Source organism: Neodiprion virginianus, chromosome 6 (genome assembly GCF_021901495.1).
Source record: "Neodiprion virginianus isolate iyNeoVirg1 chromosome 6, iyNeoVirg1.1, whole genome shotgun sequence".
NCBI lineage: Eukaryota > Metazoa > Arthropoda > Insecta > Hymenoptera > Diprionidae > Neodiprion > Neodiprion virginianus.
In genome coordinates this window covers 27,440,402-27,459,921 of record NC_060882.1, presented here as the reverse complement: position 1 = coordinate 27,459,921, position 19,520 = coordinate 27,440,402, and the positions used below count along the sequence as shown (strand labels likewise).

Below are 19,520 nucleotides of genomic sequence, written 5' to 3'. Positions count from 1 at the left end.
GCTAACGAGGGCATGGATTTAACGCGATTCCTTTTTCGAGGGCATCCTGACCGCTTGTGCAACGAAATATCCGGCATCTCCGGGACGGTGAATAGACGATGAATCGACTGGGACAAGTGGCTATTCACCGTGCGCGAAGGCGAGAAAAGAAGAAAGAGAAAAGGAAGAAGAAGAAGAAGAAGAAAAATGTAGAAGCTTCACGTTTCGGACCCCCGGTCACGCAGCTACCGGAGTCGAATCTAGACAGGTAGCTGAGATGATATATACCCGAGGAAGGCCCGGTAAAAGGGCGAATATCCGGTCCATTCGGTCCATTTGGTCCATCAGTCTCCTCCCTTTATATCGCGCTTTATACTCCCGGTGTCGGGGCTTTTGAAAAAGTCAAAAAGTGCGGAAGGGGGCGGCGGCTCTGACGATTCTCTGGCAATATCCAACACCAGCGATTTATCACCAGGCAGTTTATACCTCGTACCGCGTTCACGCAATTGATCCTCGTTCGATTCGTCAAAGTTTCCGTGTCGGGGGACGTCCCGATGACGTCAGAGCGTCGTTTTCGGCGCCATTTTATCACCGCGTAACCTAAGTTTCTAATTTCAATGGCGGAAAATCGCAATTCTTGGGGTTTCAAATCACTCGTGTGACGTAAATTGATGAAACGTAAAACAACGATGTGCCTGTTCTATGTGATGTGCAGCCTGGTTGCGTTAGTTTTATTTTTTTCCACCAGATGACGTATTGCAAAGTAACAATCTCGACACCGCAGGCGCGAAATTCAAAAATGCAAAATTGCGGGATGTGCACGAAGGGGGTGAAAACAAAAACAAAAATAACAAATGTAACGAAGAGCATCGAAGACGCCGAACGTCGTCTCTCTCTCTCTCTCTCTCTTTTTTCTCTCTCTCTTTTTCTCTCTCGCCGCGAGGCAATCGAGCTCGGAACATTTGTCGAGTTCTCACGACTGTTTGGCGATATCTGTGCCAACTTGTTTCAAGCACGCAACCCAATTTGTCTACGTCTCATATCGGCTCGCCGCCACGACACGTCCAGGACCCAAGGTAGACCTTACAAAGCTCTGCATTACGGGCTGCAAGCACAGTCGAAGGGTTTATTCCGGCAAAGTGTGCGCGTCTGGAATATGAGCTGATCACGCGACAGGATTAACCAGTTTTTTTTTTTTTTTTTTTTAATTTCAGGCGATTTCGAGAAAACATGTAGACAAGGTGTTATATTGTATTGTTCGGATCAGAGAGGAAGACGAAGGTTCGACTCCGGATTCTTCGACCGGATGGTCGGAGTTGGCTTCCGGTCAGAGTTTCACGGTTTAGCCAGGGCTTAAATCTCACCGTAGAATCTAATGCAATGTTTATTTTAAACACCAATTAAGGATTGCGGATCCACTGCCGGGTGTTCAACGATTCGAGTTAATCGCTGACCCCAAAGTCGAGGATTACTGGACTTCGGCCGGTGCCAAACACCGAATATTTCACTCTTTATGCGCACCCCTGAACAAGATAATCTCATCACAGGGTTTCTTAACGGAGATTTCGAAATCCGGGATACTCTTCTCGCATGAATTTACAAGTTCAACGAAATTCTTCGATTCATTCGAATATGGATTTCGAAAAGCCTGAAACTCCGAATACAAGCAATTGCTAAATGAGCAAGTCCAAAAGAGAGTGAATTTGTTTGTAAAAAAATTCATCGTTCATTTTTGGTACTCGATAAAATTCAATTACGATGATCGAGACGAAACTGAAACATAGGATTCATGAAAATCCTGAACCCTGATTATAGCAGTTTGGTGAACGTTGAATTTTCAGAGTAACGAAGAAAGCGAAATTTATCGTTAAAATCTTCACAACGCCCGACCGAGTTTCCGTGTATACCCCCGATTTCTCGAGAGCACTCAGAAACCGATCTTCTGTTAAAATTTCGTGTCGAACGGAATTTGAGAGTTTGAGTTTTTCGTGGATGAGTGGAAGGGATACCTTGAAGGACACGAGACTTAGCATCAGGTGGCAGGAAAATACGTGCCGAGATGAATGGTCCGCTACCCATTTAAGGCGTATTTTGAAAAACTGCCAGAAGCGAATTAACATGACAATATCGATACCTGTTCGTCGGGCACTCGGTATACCGAGTTGTCGACCCGGTGGATCCTCGACCGATGAAAGCGGGACCGCATTTTACTGCCCTTACGTGCCCGGGCAAAATTTTTCAACATTTCTGAAATTCCCATGAAGGATCAGAGTCGGTGCGGACGAGGTTCATGCCGAACACGCGAATCTCTCGTAAAGCAATCGACCGACAAGTGCGCTCCTCGAGCCTTAGGACTCCTCCTATACACGTTGAAACGCCTGTTCTGTATCCTTCCTTCCTTCCATTCAGTTCTTTCAAACTCTCGAATGTCTCTGCAGTGTCTGTAACCTGCTGCATACTCGTTACGCTGGTATAATCTGAAGAGCCGTGCTGTATATTTGCCTCTTCGGTTACCTGAATCTATACACCTTTTCATTACCAATTATCGAATCGATAATTTCAACCTTTTGAACACTGATTTCCTGTGATTTTTTTCTAACTTTCAGTCCTTCCCTGATTTATAATCATTTTCGAGTTTTCTAGACGATTTTCAGTGACTTTTCGATCGGATTTGATCATGACGAATCGCTGCAGGATCATCGGAAATCAATTGAAATCAATGAACATCACATGTTAGGATATAAATCTATAGAACGATGATGGATTGAAAGCATTTGGCGTTTACTACGAGACTGTAAATTACAAAAATTTCCATAATTGCCAAACGCTTGCAGCGCAACTTTTTCAGCGTTGTCAGACGTGATTTCAAGTATGATTTAGAACGATGACCATTGATTATGACCCTCATTATTTCAAACAATATTCACTCGTTTAGGTCCTCGATTTTGTATACGCCTTGACTTTCAGTTGTTGAATTTATTACTTCCTGTAAGGAATGGTCCCTCTTTTAGTTTCTACCCGAAACACTTGCTCGGCATTCCTACACAGCGGTGATTGAAGCTGACGAATAAGAAAGATTTTGTTTGAAAAAGCCCGAAATCTAAACCAGAATTCTTATACCCTCCACTCGAGGGTCTATTCACGCATTCTTTGCCTCAGGTATTCGCTCCGACTTCGATCTCGGTATGCAGTCAAATTAGAAAGTGTGAACTTCCGGTGTTCCGTGGGCGGATACCTGGGCGTTCGACTACGTACGTCCGGAAAATAAACAGCATTGAATGGAGTAGCCTGGGTGGAATAACTTCTTAAACGTCTCTTTAACTGCTCCATTGTACGAAGGTTTGTTCGGAAAAAGGAGCCTCGGGGCCCGAAGATTTTCGCCTCGACGCGCGTCCGCTTTTCCAGCATTTTACTCGGGGCCAAGAATGAAGTCGAATTTTTGGAGAAGCCCTCGGATACACGCCTGGATACTCTTGCCGTCGTCGAAAGCTCGCAGAATCCCGCTGCGCGTAGTACTACGAGGGTGACACACCACGGCCCTTCGAAAATCCCTTAGGGTCAAGCTGCGCCTTTGTACGAATATCCATGAATGAACGTAAACCTGCGCGTAGTCCTCTGCTGCCCTCGTCTTATTCTCACCCTTCTGCCTCTTCTTCCTGTTCGCCTCAGCCTCAAGTAGGCGCTACGACAATATGGCTAAAAATATGATTTTACCCGAGGTGTGAATTGTTGGCGAAAAAATACTAGGCAACAAATAAATCCAGGATTATAAGGTTAGCGAGAAGAATTTTCTTTTTTTCAGTTTGGGCTTAAATAAGTAAGTTTTCATTTTTTACTTGGAATAATGCAGAAAAATTTACATTCATTACTTGTATAAAGTTTGCTTTTGTCTGATTTATCAACGTTAAAACGACAAGAGCAAACTTTGTAAGTAACGAATGAAGTTTTTTGTTATTATTCGATGGGTAGAATTAAAATTTATTTATATAAATACAGAATCGAGAAATTGTTTCTTTTCTGTTCACCTGTGATTAATTATTATTTTTCAATAAAAGTAATTTAAATTCAAAATCCGGAACATCGTTCTGGTTTCTAAAAAAAAAAATTCATCCAATAAAACCATTTTTTCTTTTATCAGTTGCGTGGAGGAAATGAAAATTTGACGTCTAGAACTCAGACTCAAAATTGACGTTGACCGATGTTACAAGTTATAAAACTGTTTTAATATTCGAATTACGTTTTTTCCGAGAATCCAAAATCGAAAAAAATTTAACACACTTGAAATGTACCGCAGTTTTGAGTCTGCTGCGCCTATGCCGCACGTATCTCGTTTTACGCCTACACAACGCCTATATTTCAAAAGATATCCTCTTATCCGATTGTCAGTCGATTACTATTGAGCCACTGTGTAATATCGAACGACTCGGGTAACTATTTACCTCAACGAAGGAAACCGCCGAAAACCGATACTATATTTATTAATTTTACACCCGAGAGAAAGCTGTCGTACGTTGAGTATTTACAAAGTTATTACGTTCGTTGGCCACAATAACGATCTATTTGAAAATAGAAAAATAAAAAGTATAAAAAATGCTACCTTTAGTTATCGATGTTTCGTTTAAAAATCGCTTCACAGATGGTTAAAAATCTTGTAAATTCGTTCGATTCAATTATAAAACCGTTCATTTTATTTCAGAGACTACTTCCTTCAATATCTAATTCAATTTACTCCGTCACAAAATAATTATAATTTTACATGAATCAATTTTTACGTTTTTTATCGCATATTTCCTAACTCCAATAGAAAAATGGAATTGCTGAAGCAACCGCATGATTCTGGAAGAAAAATAAGCAATAATAACGAGAATCGGGGAAAGCCGGTTGCAACCCCTGCAGGATAAACGGACGTCCGACTGCACGAATCGGGAAAGAGACGGGCTGATGATTATTCATAAATTTATTGTGTAGACCCAACAGGTGCTCGTACTTGGGCAATATCACGATCACGATTCGCATCGATGGCGCTGTGTAACATCGCGTACCACGCCGCCGAAGAGGGGCTGCAGAGCTTCAACCCTCCAGAAAACACGAGTTGTGCACTCGTAAGCTGCACCCCTCCACAGATCCAGAGCTCTTAAACGTTCGTTTCCGCCGGCGGTATTGCAGGGGTGGATCATCCCAATCAATTACACTGTTCCCAGGCACGACAATTGGATTGTGTTACACCGACGTCAAACAATCACATTTACATTCCATATTTTCCATACGCAATTTCTCGGGGGCTTATAAAAATTGTAGAAATTAATTATTCGGTATTACAATGAGCGCGTTATCTTTTTTGATTGATTAAAAAAACTTTAATTCGTAGACACATCGCAGAGAAATTTTGCTAAACTTATGCGGACTTTTCGTCCTTGCAAGACAATTCGTGAAAAATTCGGTATTAAGTATCGACCGTAAAGTTTCGATTATTTTAACAAAGATAAATTCTCGTCGTTGGTAAAATTCGTCCAAGATCTTACGGGGTGATTAGGTAAAATGATTATGGATATAATATCCATGTAGGCAGTATAGAATCTTCCTTCGAAGATGTGAAAATTTTTGCACCGTAATGATTGACCCAAATAAAATTGCTGAGGGGTCGAAGAGATTATTTTATTATTTATTTTTTTATGTTTTTCAAAATAAAGATTCTGGATCGAGATTTGATCAGCGGCCAGTCGGCAACATGTTTCGCTATCTCTCAAGTCATATCGTCTGATCGTTCGCAGTAAAACGTTATAATTTAAGTCTCGCTTCGTCGAAATGTAGAACGTCTACGCATTAACTACAAGAATGAGAGTGTATGAAAAAAATTTAGGCTTCTTTGCTGAAGAGTTAAAAAAAAACCGTATTTTCTCGCTTTTTCACTTCTCTGTTCAAAATAAACTGACCAAGATAGGATCGGAACTCCGGATCATGGATTCTGCTGAAACGTCCCAAAATATGGCACTATTGATGCGTAATTACATCTACCGAGCTTTTTGTGCGGTGGGAGTTTGTCACAGTTCGTTATAGCTCTGAAATAATAATGTACTCCTTCGCATTTGAATCCGTAAAATTCTGTCATCGAAACTTGAACGGAAACCAACAAAAATTGATGTTTACTGTAAAAATACGCAGCAGAATTCATTTCTCATAGCATTTTACTCGTCAAATTGCCGATACATTATCAATGTTAGTCCAGAGTGAAGAGAGACGTACGAAATGGAATTACATATCACAGGTCAAGGAAATGCACTGAGAGAAATTTTTAGTTCCGGTTACCGCTCAGTCCTTGACTATTTTCACTTTTTACCATAACCGAAGAATACAGTTCTAGGTAGAAAATGAAAATTAGTTTTGTAGCTGTTACCGGAAAGGCTGTAATACTCTCCTTGCGGGGTCTACTTTTTGCGCTAAATCGAACGCCCGTCACGAGAGTCCGTCCAATGACGATAGAGTTATCGTTTCACCTGAAAGGGCACGAACCCTCTCAGGAGCGGTTGCGTTGCACTCGGCATCGTCAGTATCGATCGCATCGCCAAGGTGTACGAACCTGGAGTTGCCGCAGCGACGTTCCACAAAACGACTGGAGGAACATCGCCGCGTATGATAAACGCGAAGTACTACGGAGTAATAAAATTAATTGACATCCGGCGAAGACACTCGAAACTAGAGTGTGAAGATCGTTAATCTCACCTGTAGTCGTCGTCGTTGCTGACATAGTCCGGCGGTATGAGATGCCAAGAGGCGTCGTAGCAGTCGTCGTAGGCCGCTGCCATTGTCGCAAAGGGTTGCAACAATTTTTCAAACAATTTTTCACCGGTCTTCCTGATCTCTCTGTTTCGTCCCCGAAGCCTCGCTGTTTCCCGGTATTCGTTTCACTGCTGCAGTCGAAAACGACTGATCTTTGGAAGATAGTCCATTAGAACTGATCGCCGATTTTTACCCCGTGGAATAATTTTTTGAATTTTTGATTCAAAATTTTATCACGCGTAAAAGAGTGGCCTCTGTTGTTTACGATTTTTATTATCTTCTTCCGGTTATCCCAATTACACCGTCATGACGCGTATCGTCAACGAACAGCGAGTCGATGCTTGTGAATATTTTTACAATTGTTCAACGTAATCTCCAGTGTTCCGCGGTTTCAACAACTTCCGCATTTATTTGTTTGTCTGGTTTTTCGTCAAATTACTTTCTTCTGCTCATCCGGAATTGTTTTCGCGTGTGAGAATTCAAGAGTGGTCGTACCTGTGCGCGATCACAGACTGGGTAGCGAACTCGATACATTGATTACCTATATATTATATCGAAAATATGGCTACCAGATAGGAGCTCTGGTAACCTTATCTTTTTGATAACACCCCATATAGATTATGCTTTGACTACTGCACTACCTATATATTACAACACACAGGGACGCGTGCACTTGTGTACCGAAAAATCACGAGGGTTTTTAGCGCCTTCGATACCCGATTCGTTCCGAATTTATGCGCAAACTGAAACCCGAAAATTTATATTTATTCCAAGATAAATAATTCATAATCAAAGCATAAATGTGTCTGCGTGGAATGGAGAGAATGAGCGAAATTTAAAAGTATACTCAGCTGTTATCATTGCGTGAATCGATTCGCTTCGTACATTGTTTTACTATTATCTTATTTTAATAAAATTCAGTTCACGTAACATTGCTGTGAATTTTAGTAGAGTAGTTTTTTTACGGATCGTATTGAATGTAAATGTAAATATTTTAAAAATATCTGAGAGATCTTTGTTTAATTCGCGATTTCGGGACTCCTGATTTCTGGGGAATCACGTTGCCGAGATAGCGGTGGAAATTGGAAAGATTTCTACCGGCATGGGTGGGGGTGCCGCGAAAGAATCGATCGGTCATTGCTCGTAGCTCTGTATAATCAATCGGAGATCATTCAAAATGATGCATGAGGGAAATATAATTTTTTAATGACAATAGACCCTTGAACTGAAGTATCTGGGCTTAGGCTACGAGTGTTCCCAAACAGACTCCCGCCCACCACTAAGCTTCGATAAACTAATATTAGAACCGATATCTGTACTTAATAATGCATCGATTTTGATAAATTCATTTCCGCATGCCTGTTATATCTCTGAAAAATTATCATCTTCGGTCGTAGCACGAATTTCAATCTCAGCTCAAGTACATTTAACCGGTACGCTGAATACGACAGATACTCGTGCCTGTGTATTTTTAAGAAAGTTTTTTTCCCAGAGTTTCTTTTTTTCTTTTTATTATGTTTAATATTAACAGTGTGATACGTTTGTCGTCTGAGATCACACTGCAGGGTATAATATTGTCGAACAAGAATGTAATTAATTTTCGACATATCTTTTTCATTACAAAGTAACTAATTTTATTAAATCACTAGAGCTTCTGGTGGTTCAGACATATAGGTATATATGATACTTAAAATGATTTTCATCAAGCACACAGGTGACATATGGTCGTAATCTTTGCTTATCAAAAGGTAGTGATAAGAATTTTTTTTTCGTTTCAGCTTTTTTCTATTTTCTTCCTTTTTTTCAAGAATTAACTCGCCATATCTATATTACATAAAAGTTTATGTTATTTTCCTGTGTGAAAAAAAATGAAAAAACAGGATTTCCATTCTTCTTCACAAAGGTGCATTGATTTTGAAAGTTTTATGTTCTCGGACTATGTGCGATGTGAGATATGATTACGCCTGAAAATAACTGTCCGGCTGAAGGTATATTTATAATAACTATCGCGTTTTCTGTTGTTTTTATTTTTTGCGCCATTCTTTCCAAGTAGAAAATTAGATTTTCAACAGAAAATTGATCTTATCGAGGACTTGAATTATAAATCAATACACACTACACGGAAATTTTAATGAATCACTGCCGTATATTTCGGAAGAAAAATTAGTATTCCTTTTATTTTCCCCTCACTCTTGCCGCAGCAATAATTGATGCTTATAAATATACTAATTAACAAAAATACCAAGTATCGCGTTCGAATTTCAAACGTTCAAATCATCGTTCGATTTCACTAAGGATCGGTTAATCACCGCAGGAAAACTCCATCTCTTATCCTCAAAATAATCCACGAAATCCTACAGTGTACATCAACACCCTACGTAAATGAAAGTGCATTTTACGTTGTCGACAACGTGTAAATGGAATTAGAAAGAAAGAAACGTAAGTAAGCAGCAAGATCCACAGCTGCTGAAAAATTTTATAAATCATTTCAACTCCCGCTATTTTTTTTTTTTTTTTTTTTCTGCGCACATTTAATTACGAGAATAAACCCTGGTCCTTCGTTACGTCTTACATCGCCCCAACTTGTCGCACTAATTTTTCGGCGACTGGTAAGACCAGCACGCTACCTTGCCGACCGTACAGCCTTACCAACAGTGCAACGACGGCTCAATCAGTTCGGCCAACTCTCAAGGCCAGCGTGTTCTTCGCGCAATATTTATCGCGCATATCGGAGTCGTCAGAAACACACTGTTCCCGAAGCGGATTAGTGATGAGGAGCGTGTGACCATTGCGCGAAGTGTTAATTGTTGCCCACCTGCCCCAGGCGGCTTAGAGGAATACTCGACAGGTGTAAAAAATCAGAAATTCACGGAGTCGGATTCGGGACGCATCGACGTGTCGAGAAAGCAACAGCGGCGGCAGGCCGCAGGGTTAATTGCAAATGGCGTCGCCAGGCGATGACGTATCCGCTGCAGCAGGAGATTTTGACAAGCTGAAGTTGTCGCCGGTGAGAACAGCCGACGGTACGAATTCCCGGAACGATGCGAAGGTCTTCGAACCCCATCTCTGGGGCTTCGAGACCCGCGAACTCTACAAAATTGCCTTAAACTTCTACAAAGGTGAGGCGTCTCTCTGCATCATCTCCTATGCATGCTTCTTTTTTTTTTTCTCTTCTACGTATATCTCGCCTGACAGCTCGATCGGGCTCATGGCCAGCTCGCTGGATCGAAGCTTCAAATATTCAACGGAATTCTTGATAGCCGACCTTGTTTATACCTCGGCAATCAATTCCCTGGACATTTATTTGCGTCTTGTTCACTTACTGTCTTGTTTGTTTTCCCCGCACTTCTTTACCCTGCTGTCCTTGGCGGTACGTTTTTCTTTTGAACAACGCACAAAGCTCGCCTCCTCGATTGCTATTCAATACCAATTTGCATAGCTCCCATTGTGTGTTTATGCTTTGGTGTTTCGACTCTGCCACAGTGACGTCGATCTTTTAGCGCTTAATAAATCGCAGATTTGCTTTGGTAATGTCACCTTTGAGTTTTGTGTCAATTGATTCTTCAACTTCGTCGCTGCTTCGACTCCTCGTTCATATAACACTAATCCCAAGACACGCAAGTATCCTATATTTTCAATGCACGTATTCTCACTCCGTTCTAAGTACTAAACGTCCCTGTTTGCAACGTTGAATCTGACTTACGAACACGATTATTCACGTTTTCAGAAAAGGAAGGTAAAGCCGTTCACTTGTCTTACGAGGACAAGTTGAAGTTGGTCGCATTTACGCAGCAAGTGATGCATGGAAAATGTACAGTAGAAAACGCGCCTCCCTTGGGAGTATTAGATATGATAGGTCGGGACCGTCGTTTGGCTTGGCAAAACCTTGGGGACATATCGAAAGAGGAAGCGATGGAGGGTTTCATTGTATTGCTCGACAAGCTGTGCCCGTTGTTCAAGACCGTGGTCGAGGCGCAGAAAAGAGATCTGGAGGAGAAGGCTAGACTGAAAAAAGAGGAGGAATTGAAGAGGCTGGAGAAGGAAGAGCAGCTCAGGGAGCTTGAGAAGCAGCAGCAGATGGAAGAGGAGGAGAGGCTAAAGCAGGAGAGTCAGAGACGGCAGATACAGGAGGCGCTAAATCAGCAAACCTACCACCAATTCAAGGCCTATGCGGAGCAGCAGTACCCCGGAAACCCGGAGCAGCAAGGTGTGTTGATAAGGCAACTGCAGGAGCAGCACTACCACCAGTACATGCAGCAGCTCCATCAGAATCAGCTGGTGATAGAGGATCAGGGCTCGGACACCGAGAAGAAAGAGAAGCTGGCGGAAATCCTGAGCAGTGAGAGCGAGAAGAACGCTGCCGATTCAAACGAAACTACGCCACTGAATGAGAATGATTCGGATGACGCAGAGCCGGACTGGCCACCCGTGTCCGCGGCTGAAATGTGGACTAGAACCGGAGTAGAAGAGTTCAAAGAGATCATTCGCAAGGAGGCTGGCGACGCCGTCATCAAAGTTGGACACGGAGAAACCGTCACTGTTAGAGTTCCGACCCACGAGGATGGTTCCTGTCTATTTTGGGAGTTTGCCACCGACGGGTACGACATAGGGTTTGGGGTTTACTTTGAATGGTCCAAACCGGAGACCAACCAGGTCTCCGTCCACATCAGCGAATCTGAGGATGAAGAGGAAGAGGAAGAGGAGTACGAGCCCAGGGAGGACCTGGAGAATGGAGCAATGAACGGAATCCCAAAGTCTGAATTCAGTAAACCGATCACACCGCCGATCAGTGTTATTGTACCTGTGAGTTTGCATTTTCGTTTGACTACTATTTCTGCTATTTTCGTCTTTGCCAATACTTAGCAACGAACCACAAAAGGTTTGACACTAGCTTTCACGGCGAGTGGAAAGAAATAAAAGTTGAGATATGTCAAGTATATGTTTAATTCACAATCTGTACATCAACAATCATCAGAACGGTAGACAATTTGCTAATCAGTTAGAACAGCTGGTGAGTAGTTGATCTACAAGGTCGATTTTATTTTTAGAGCACACACGTTAACATCGACATTTGAATTAGTAACGATCAATTAGCTAACTTAATTCCCTGCCTTGCTAAATATTTTATTACTACGATAGCCAATTTCAAATAACAGTGTAATGCAATCTTTGGCTAACGAGGTAAATGCATGTTAGTCCCATTTGGACAGCTATTTCCAAAGAAGGAACAAGAATAGCCTCTTTCAATTGTTAGATGCGCTTACTTTCACTAGAATTTGGCAATGAGATAGCAAACCGAAAATTTCATAGCTATTAAGCTGATTCCGTTCACTTTTACTCTTCAGGTCTATAGGCGAGATTCACAGGAAGAGGTTTATGCCGGTAGTCACCAATATCCGGGACAAGTAAGCATAGTTCAATGATTATATTGTGTAAATTGAAGTTTATTTTTTCGCAAGTGATACAAATAATCATTTTCTTGAAATTTCTTTTCGTAATAATCACCTGTAAACGTAAAATCCCACGACAAATCGTGTTGACTTGTTTTTTTTTTTCTATTTTCACAGGGTGTCTACCTCTTGAAATTTGACAATTCCTATTCGCTTTGGCGCAGCAAAACTCTGTATTACAGAGTTTATTACACGCGACCGGGTTTTACAAATAATTAGTATTATAATATATAATGAACTACTTAAGTACGTCGCATAGCTATTCAACACACTAGCCTGAAACGACTGTCTGTACGCTAGTCTAAACAAAACAAAACGACAAAAATATATATATATATATAAATATACGTCTATATTTCACGTACTGTCTAGCCTCTAAAAAGAAAAAAACAAGACAAGACATGCAAGAAATTCAGAAAAAAGATACATATGCATATATATTTATTATATTCACGAAGAAATTGAATAAAAAAATTTTTTTTATTTGTTTTATCTTTTGTTTTTCTTTTCTTATTTCTTATTTCTTTTTTTTTTTTTCACTTCGCAGACTAGTGCAGCAATTATTATTTATGGCACAACTATAATTAGATGAAATTCAATTATTACTATTGATATCTAATAATTAATATTCTGACGTTGACGTATAGAATTATCCCAGGTATAGTTTTTAAATGATAATACTCACATACATATGCATATATATATATACGTGTATATATGTGTGTGTGTGTGTGTGAGTGTGTGTGCATATAATACTATACTGATTACATTTTTAAAATTTTTTTCGTTTTTTTCTTTGTTTTTTTTTTTACGCAAAAACGGTAATAGTACATCATCAATACGCAGTATATTATAAAATATGGCGTGTACAACATGCATTATTTTATTAAGTGTATAATTGCTGCCACGGCATCAACGAACGTCCGAAAAAGAAACTTCATACGTATGTATATTCGCAACGAAAAACACATACTTGTAAATGCCTATGCGCGTTAATTAAATACTAGGTCAGAATTTTGATAATTTTGGCTTAGGATTGATTTCATTATTATCGTATTGACCATTTATGACACGTGTAAAATATTTGTTGTTATAATAATAATAGTTGTAATAATACTTGTGTTTTCAGCATATTTAATATTATTGTATGTTGACATTTATATATATACAGATGATTTCGTCAAATTCGTGTTTTATTTCGCTCGAGTTTCTCTACCGTTTTTTACCGACCTGGTTGAATGAATGTACCTGATTGGTATGTAATTGTAAAGAATTATTTTGCCAGGAAATTTTTCAAACGGCTTTGTACGTTGTACAAAAATTTTTGTGCGATTTTCCCAACTTCAAACAGTACCCTGAATTGTTTCAGTTTCTTCAAAATTTGAAAACAAATTCTTAAGAGTCATATTTTCAGACAGCATGAGCTTGGTTTACAATATTTTTATTTATTTATTGGTTTACTGTACGTGCTGCATTTTTTCTGAGACTTGAATAAATAATTATGGGGGAGGGGTAATGATAATGATGAAAGTAATTAATAACGTACTGTCGTTGTAGGCTTGATACAAGCTTTTTGTAAATTTTCGGTAGAAATCACGCATACCTACCTATAATATAATACACCTACAAGACAGTGTAATTGCTTAATTACGTAGTCAAAAATGAAACGTCGTACGTAAAACTTTTGAAACTTTACATCTCTACGCGCGCTCACGAAATATTTCCAGCAGGTGTCTCTCGCTATGACAAGATAAGCCAATCGGACACTTTGTTGATGCCGGCCGGTCATTTTTTGTAATCCGTAAATCCGTAAGACGTCAAACTGTGACTGTGATACATAATCAGCGATACACGTTTATTTTTAAATTAATATTAACCTCGATACGTAACCGATAAATTTAAATTGGTCTGCTTTAATTTCATAGAAAAATTTCAAATATGCGAGAAAAAATCGGAAAATAATAACAATAACTGAGCATCGGGTGCGATGTACGATCAAGTTAACAAAAAACCAAAAATCCTCATACGTATGTCGTCTATGGTGTTCTAATGTATTTTAAAAACATGGTAAATTAACCTGGAACGATTACGGTCATCTTCAGGGTTGGCAACACTGCCAGCGCGGCAAACCAACATCATGCAAGAGGAAGGTCAAAACAAGTGAAACAATAGCGAAAATTTTGAATTGACGACCGTTACACGGTTGGAACTGGCCGCGGAATTAACGAGACAAGTCGCAGTTGAGTAAAAGATAGAGGAGCAAGGAAGGCAGGAATATTAATTACTTTATATGTCTTTATAGTGGAATCAGAGTGTCGGTTAAACCAGGAAAACATTATGTGGGATGAGAACAACGGGCAATATCAACTCGCTGACGGGGATTGGGAGATTTTTGCGGAAAAATTGGAGTGCTATCTGCTGTCGAAGAACATAACGGACGATGAAGTTAAAGTTGCAATCCTGGTTACGCGGCTAGGAAAAGACGCACACGCGTTGCTCAGGAAGCTTGTCGCTCCTGCAAAAATCACACATAAAAAATACGACGAGCTGATTGAAATTATGACCAACCAACTACGCTGCATGCCGTCCGAAGTAAGGGAACGCTACGACTTTCATGCACTTAGACAAGAACCGGGAGAAACAATAGGCCAGTTCGTTACCAAGTTGAAAAACTATGCGTCTTACTGCAATTTCGAAAATGTTAACATTGCTTTGAGAGATCAGTTCGTGTGGGGAGTGAACGACGAAGAGATACGTGTTGCATTGTTTGAAACAACAGAACTGACCTTTGAAAAGGCCGTAGAAATAGCAGTGGTGCAAGAAACAATCGGTACAGAGATGGATATGTCCCTTTCTACGCAAAATCAAGATATAATGGAAGACAGGGGAATGCCAGAGGCGACTTTCCGTTACACGGTGAGGAATTTTTCCAAGTTGGATTGCGAGCGGCTATCGCCAACTTTCTACGTACGCAATCTTCCGTGGAATATTTTGGTAAAGCCTTGTACTAACCGGACAAGAGATCACGAATCGAGGAAGTCCCTCGGCTTCTTTTTGGAATGCAACAGGGAAAACGAATCGTTCACATGGAGTTGCTACGCGTCAATAGAGTTCAGGCTCCTCTCCCACAAGAAAAATCAGAAACCTCTTACCGGAAGAACTGAACACTTATTCTGCAGAATGGATTATGACTGGGGATATCGGGATTTTATGTATTGGGAAGATCTGCTTGACAAAGAACAAGGCTACATTAAGAATGACTCTATCGTGCTCGAAGTCCATGTGGTAGCAGGTGAGCCGCACGATGTTATGGACTAGTACAGTAAGAAACATACGGAACATGTCCGTCTCAAAAATCAAGGGACAACGGTTGTTACGTCAAGTCACTCTTAGGAACTCTTACCGCATCCAACAAAATCTCTATGTGTGCGTATGTATATATTCAACTATCAATGCATATCGCGGCAAAAATTCTGAATCACTTTCTGTAATATCCTAAAAATATTATAATAATGATGATGATAATAATAATAATGATAATAATAGTAGTAGCCATAATCGTGTAACGTTTGAACTAAAGACGTCTAGATTGTATTTTATCAATGACATTTCCTAGGGAAGTTACCTCTTTTTTTCAGCTAGTGCATGTTGACACAGATCTTATTATCATCATCTTTTTACCTTTAAACCGGACGCTGAAAGTAGTTATTATAATATGCAACTATTTATGATTGGGCACACTCAATTGTTAAACTGCAAGCATCGTGTTATACACACACACACATCCATTATACGCTCGTATATGCATTATATGTCATCGTCATCAACATCATCATTAGTATTACAAATTTAACCATATAATCCAAATCGATCCTTACTGGAATAAAATATAAGTACATATAGTTATGAATATAAAATAACAAGGTTGCCAGTATCAGCATTTATTCTCTCCCACTGTTAATGTATTTTTTCATGAATATATGTAATATTTATTGTTTAATATCCTCATATTGTTATAACATATTGTTTAATACATTTTTTTAAATATAATAGATTTTGTTCGTCATTATAAATTACGCTGTACGGCACTGTTTTAATTCTTAACTCGTCATCATCATTTTCATTCGGATCGACGAGGAGTTTTTACGTTAGAATTCGTTTTTTCTATTTTTTTCTTCAACATCGCTTGAGAAGAATTTACCTACATTATATATGCAAACTGCTGTATACATTTTTTTTATTTGACAACTAACAAACTTCTTCTATCCTTATACTTCATTAAAAACCCAAAATAGTCTGGAATTTTTCCAATGATTTTTCCCGGAAACTCTTGGTATAGTCCTGGAATCTAAACTCTCGATTGCAGCAGACATCCTGAATTTGTAGAAAAAAAAAATGTATTACGTCGATGAAGAAATTGAATACAAAAAATTTATAAAGCCAATCTGAGATATCGTCGTAGAATCTTGATCGAGATGTCACGGAATGCCCCATATACACATTATTTCGTCTAATCCGTGTTCATTTCGCTCGAGTTTCTAAATCGTTTATTTATAAAAAAATGCATTTCCCAGATCACCCGAATACCTAGTATGTTATTGTAAAGCATTATTTCGATGGACAATTTTTGAAACAGCGTTACGTGTTATTCAAGAATGTAACTTGCAACGATAATCACGCAAAAGACAAAAGACAGAAACGACGCGACTTGTATTATTCAACATTTATTATTCACATTATTGGCGTACAGTAATGATGCAATATTCATATATCTATACATTTAATAACTTCTTTTTCTTTCTTTTTTTTTTTTTTTTTAATCGTAATAGTTAGATTAGGTACACTTTGACTGAACGACGCTTCGCAACTACTTATAGATTATCGTTTCTATTTTTTAAACGTTCTTATATATTTTTCACGCTGACTATTTCCTCTTTACTTCATTTCATATTCAAGAGCACTTGTTTAAGACGGCATAAGTTTGGTTTTACATATTTATATTCAATAATTTTATTCGCTCATGGTATTTATTTAGTCATCTCTTTGTGCTATAGTCGATGAGAGAAGTAGAAAGAAGGAACAAAACAAATAACGGCCATTCTGCTCAGCTTGAAAATATCTAAAACTCGTGAATTCTTTTTTCCGTTCATTTCGTTCCTTGGATTGTCTAACAAGTATGCGTATAAATATATATATATATATATATATATATATATACATATATATAATTATATATATATATACGTATAATTAATATCATGAATAACAACTGATGCCACGCGATTCACCACCGGTATGAAATCCCATTAGCAATGAGCGAAATAACGCGATAATTAGTTTATTTTTTCAACCTACATGTTCAATATGCGCTGCGTGCGAATAATTATCAGGGAGTGGTTTGACAATAATAATAATAAAAAATAATAACGATAATAATAATAACAACAACAATAACAACATATCCTCATTGCACGCTGAATAGAAACTTTTTACAAATTGACGATAGGAATTACGCAATACCTATAATATAATAATACACCTACTTTTGCTCATTATATAGCTTTAGTCAAAAATACGCGGAGATTACATTACAAGCTTTAAAGTGTAAATACAGTAAATATATATATATATGTATATTATTTTAGTATAATTGTCATCATCATCATTGTTATTGTTATTACTATTATTATTATTAAATTATATCGATATTATACTTGAGTAAATTAATAACTATCGACGCGTACCTCGATAAAATTCTGAACGACTTCCCGAAATATCCTTAAAATTCAATAATAATAATAACAATAACAGTAGCAATAATAAAAAAGAAAAAAAAGAAGATTTTATCGAAGTACATATTTTAATGATTACATTTCGAAGGCAAGTTGACTCTTTTTTCAGCTACATTATCATCTCCTCCTCACCCTTAAACCGTATGGTGAACGTCGTTATCCCATCGCGGAGGGTTTTACAACGTTGTAAAAGCCGCTTCCGAAATTGTTCTTAGATACTCGCGATTAGTTCCCCCGTTCACGGGTAAACTTTCTTAGGAATTCCCTTACGGTTGCGAGAGCATGGTCTAACGATGATTTATAATTCGAGCGTCGAGGCAATTTATCTTGTACGTTATCGAAATATTTTACTATGTATTACTTCTATTACGTGTATATCGTAAGCCCGCGCTACGTCCTTTATCATACAGTGTATATGTTAATATTAACGCAACGTATATATATACGTATAATATTGTAAATCGAAAGCAGTTTAATTTTATTTCGTTTTGTCATTTTTCTAATTTCATTAAATTTGGTCTCAAATGTAATCGACTAAAGCATAAAACACGCCGACAGTATTTCAATTATGTAATAACGCAATAATAACAATAATAGTATAAGTACGTGTCGGAGTATATAATTCTTACGTTACGTCCTAAGGCCCCGTTATATATATAGATTTATAGGTATATGTATACGACCGCCGACGTACATAATATAAGGTACTTACGAGATTTATACTCTAACAATTATAATTATTTTACAATATGTATACGTAGCAATAATCAACAAATAGAACACCTGAACGTTGAGTATAGGTATATGATAATACAATAATTATACAATAATATAATAATGCTTGTACGTAATGCGCAGAGACGCGCGTCACTGATCGAGAAAATTCGCTTAGAAGACGTATATAAATGACTTTTTTTTTCCATCTCTCCACGCTGCCTAGATTATTTTCATTATTATTATATTACCATTTGGAAGGAATTGCATCAGTTTATTTCACTATCATATTGTAGTAGTAGTAATAACAATAATAATAATAATAATAATTTGTAATTGTGCACGCTTAATTGTTACTTTGTGAGCATCGCGTCATCTATAATTCGTATGTATCTCTGGATTGTATATCATCGTATCTCGTCATCGTTATTATTATTATTATTATTGTTATTGTTATTATTATTATTATATTTATTATATGTGTAATTGCGCGCAAAAATTCCCACACACGGTGTGTGCCCTGAATATTTTAATTAAGCTCAAGCTTCAAATCAACCCTGACTAAGATAAAATACAGGTATAATATATATTATAGTTATATATATATAAAATAACTACTTCGCTAGTATCACGATTTTTCCTCTTTCTCTCTTTTTTCAACACATCATTCCCACCCCCGGGACTTGTCGCACTTTTATGTAATACCGAGACTGGTATTCGATCATAAAATCATCCTTTCCTCGATTTATTATAATTTCGCAGTTATACGCCACGCATGTAATCGTGTCGATCATATTTGATTAATCTC

At 38.3% G+C, this 19,520-nt stretch overlaps 2 protein-coding genes across 2 annotated transcripts; both read left to right on the top strand.

Annotated features, from left to right (window-relative positions):
- The first annotated feature begins 9,468 nt into the window (after window positions 1-9,468).
- On the top strand, window positions 9,469-12,698 carry LOC124307901 (Golgi resident protein GCP60). The gene is made up of 4 exons (XM_046770074.1): window positions 9,469-9,875; window positions 10,484-11,559; window positions 12,102-12,161; window positions 12,324-12,698. Exons 1-4 carry the CDS (start codon window positions 9,698-9,700, stop codon window positions 12,423-12,425), a joined length of 1,416 nt encoding a protein of 471 aa, XP_046626030.1. The 5' UTR covers window positions 9,469-9,697; the 3' UTR covers window positions 12,426-12,698.
- A 217-nt stretch (window positions 12,699-12,915) lies between these two features.
- Window positions 12,916-16,937, top strand: LOC124307903 (uncharacterized). Its single transcript, XM_046770081.1, has 2 exons — window positions 12,916-14,445; window positions 14,509-16,937. Coding segments are annotated over exons 1-2 (1,017 nt in total). The 5' UTR covers window positions 12,916-14,444; the 3' UTR covers window positions 15,525-16,937.
- Window positions 16,938-19,520: the final 2,583 nt, after the last annotated feature.

Bases quoted from the DNA above. Each gene is read 5' to 3' on its own strand.
- LOC124307901 (XM_046770074.1), top strand. From the start codon at position 9,698: ATGGCGTCGCCAGGCGATGACGTATCCGCTGCAGCAGGAGATTTTGAC. The intron at 11,560-12,101 runs GTGAGTTTGCAT...TTTACTCTTCAG, and splicing joins CGATCAGTGTTATTGTACCT to GTCTATAGGCGAGATTCACA. The intron at 12,162-12,323 runs GTAAGCATAGTT...CTATTTTCACAG, and splicing joins GTCACCAATATCCGGGACAA to GGTGTCTACCTCTTGAAATT.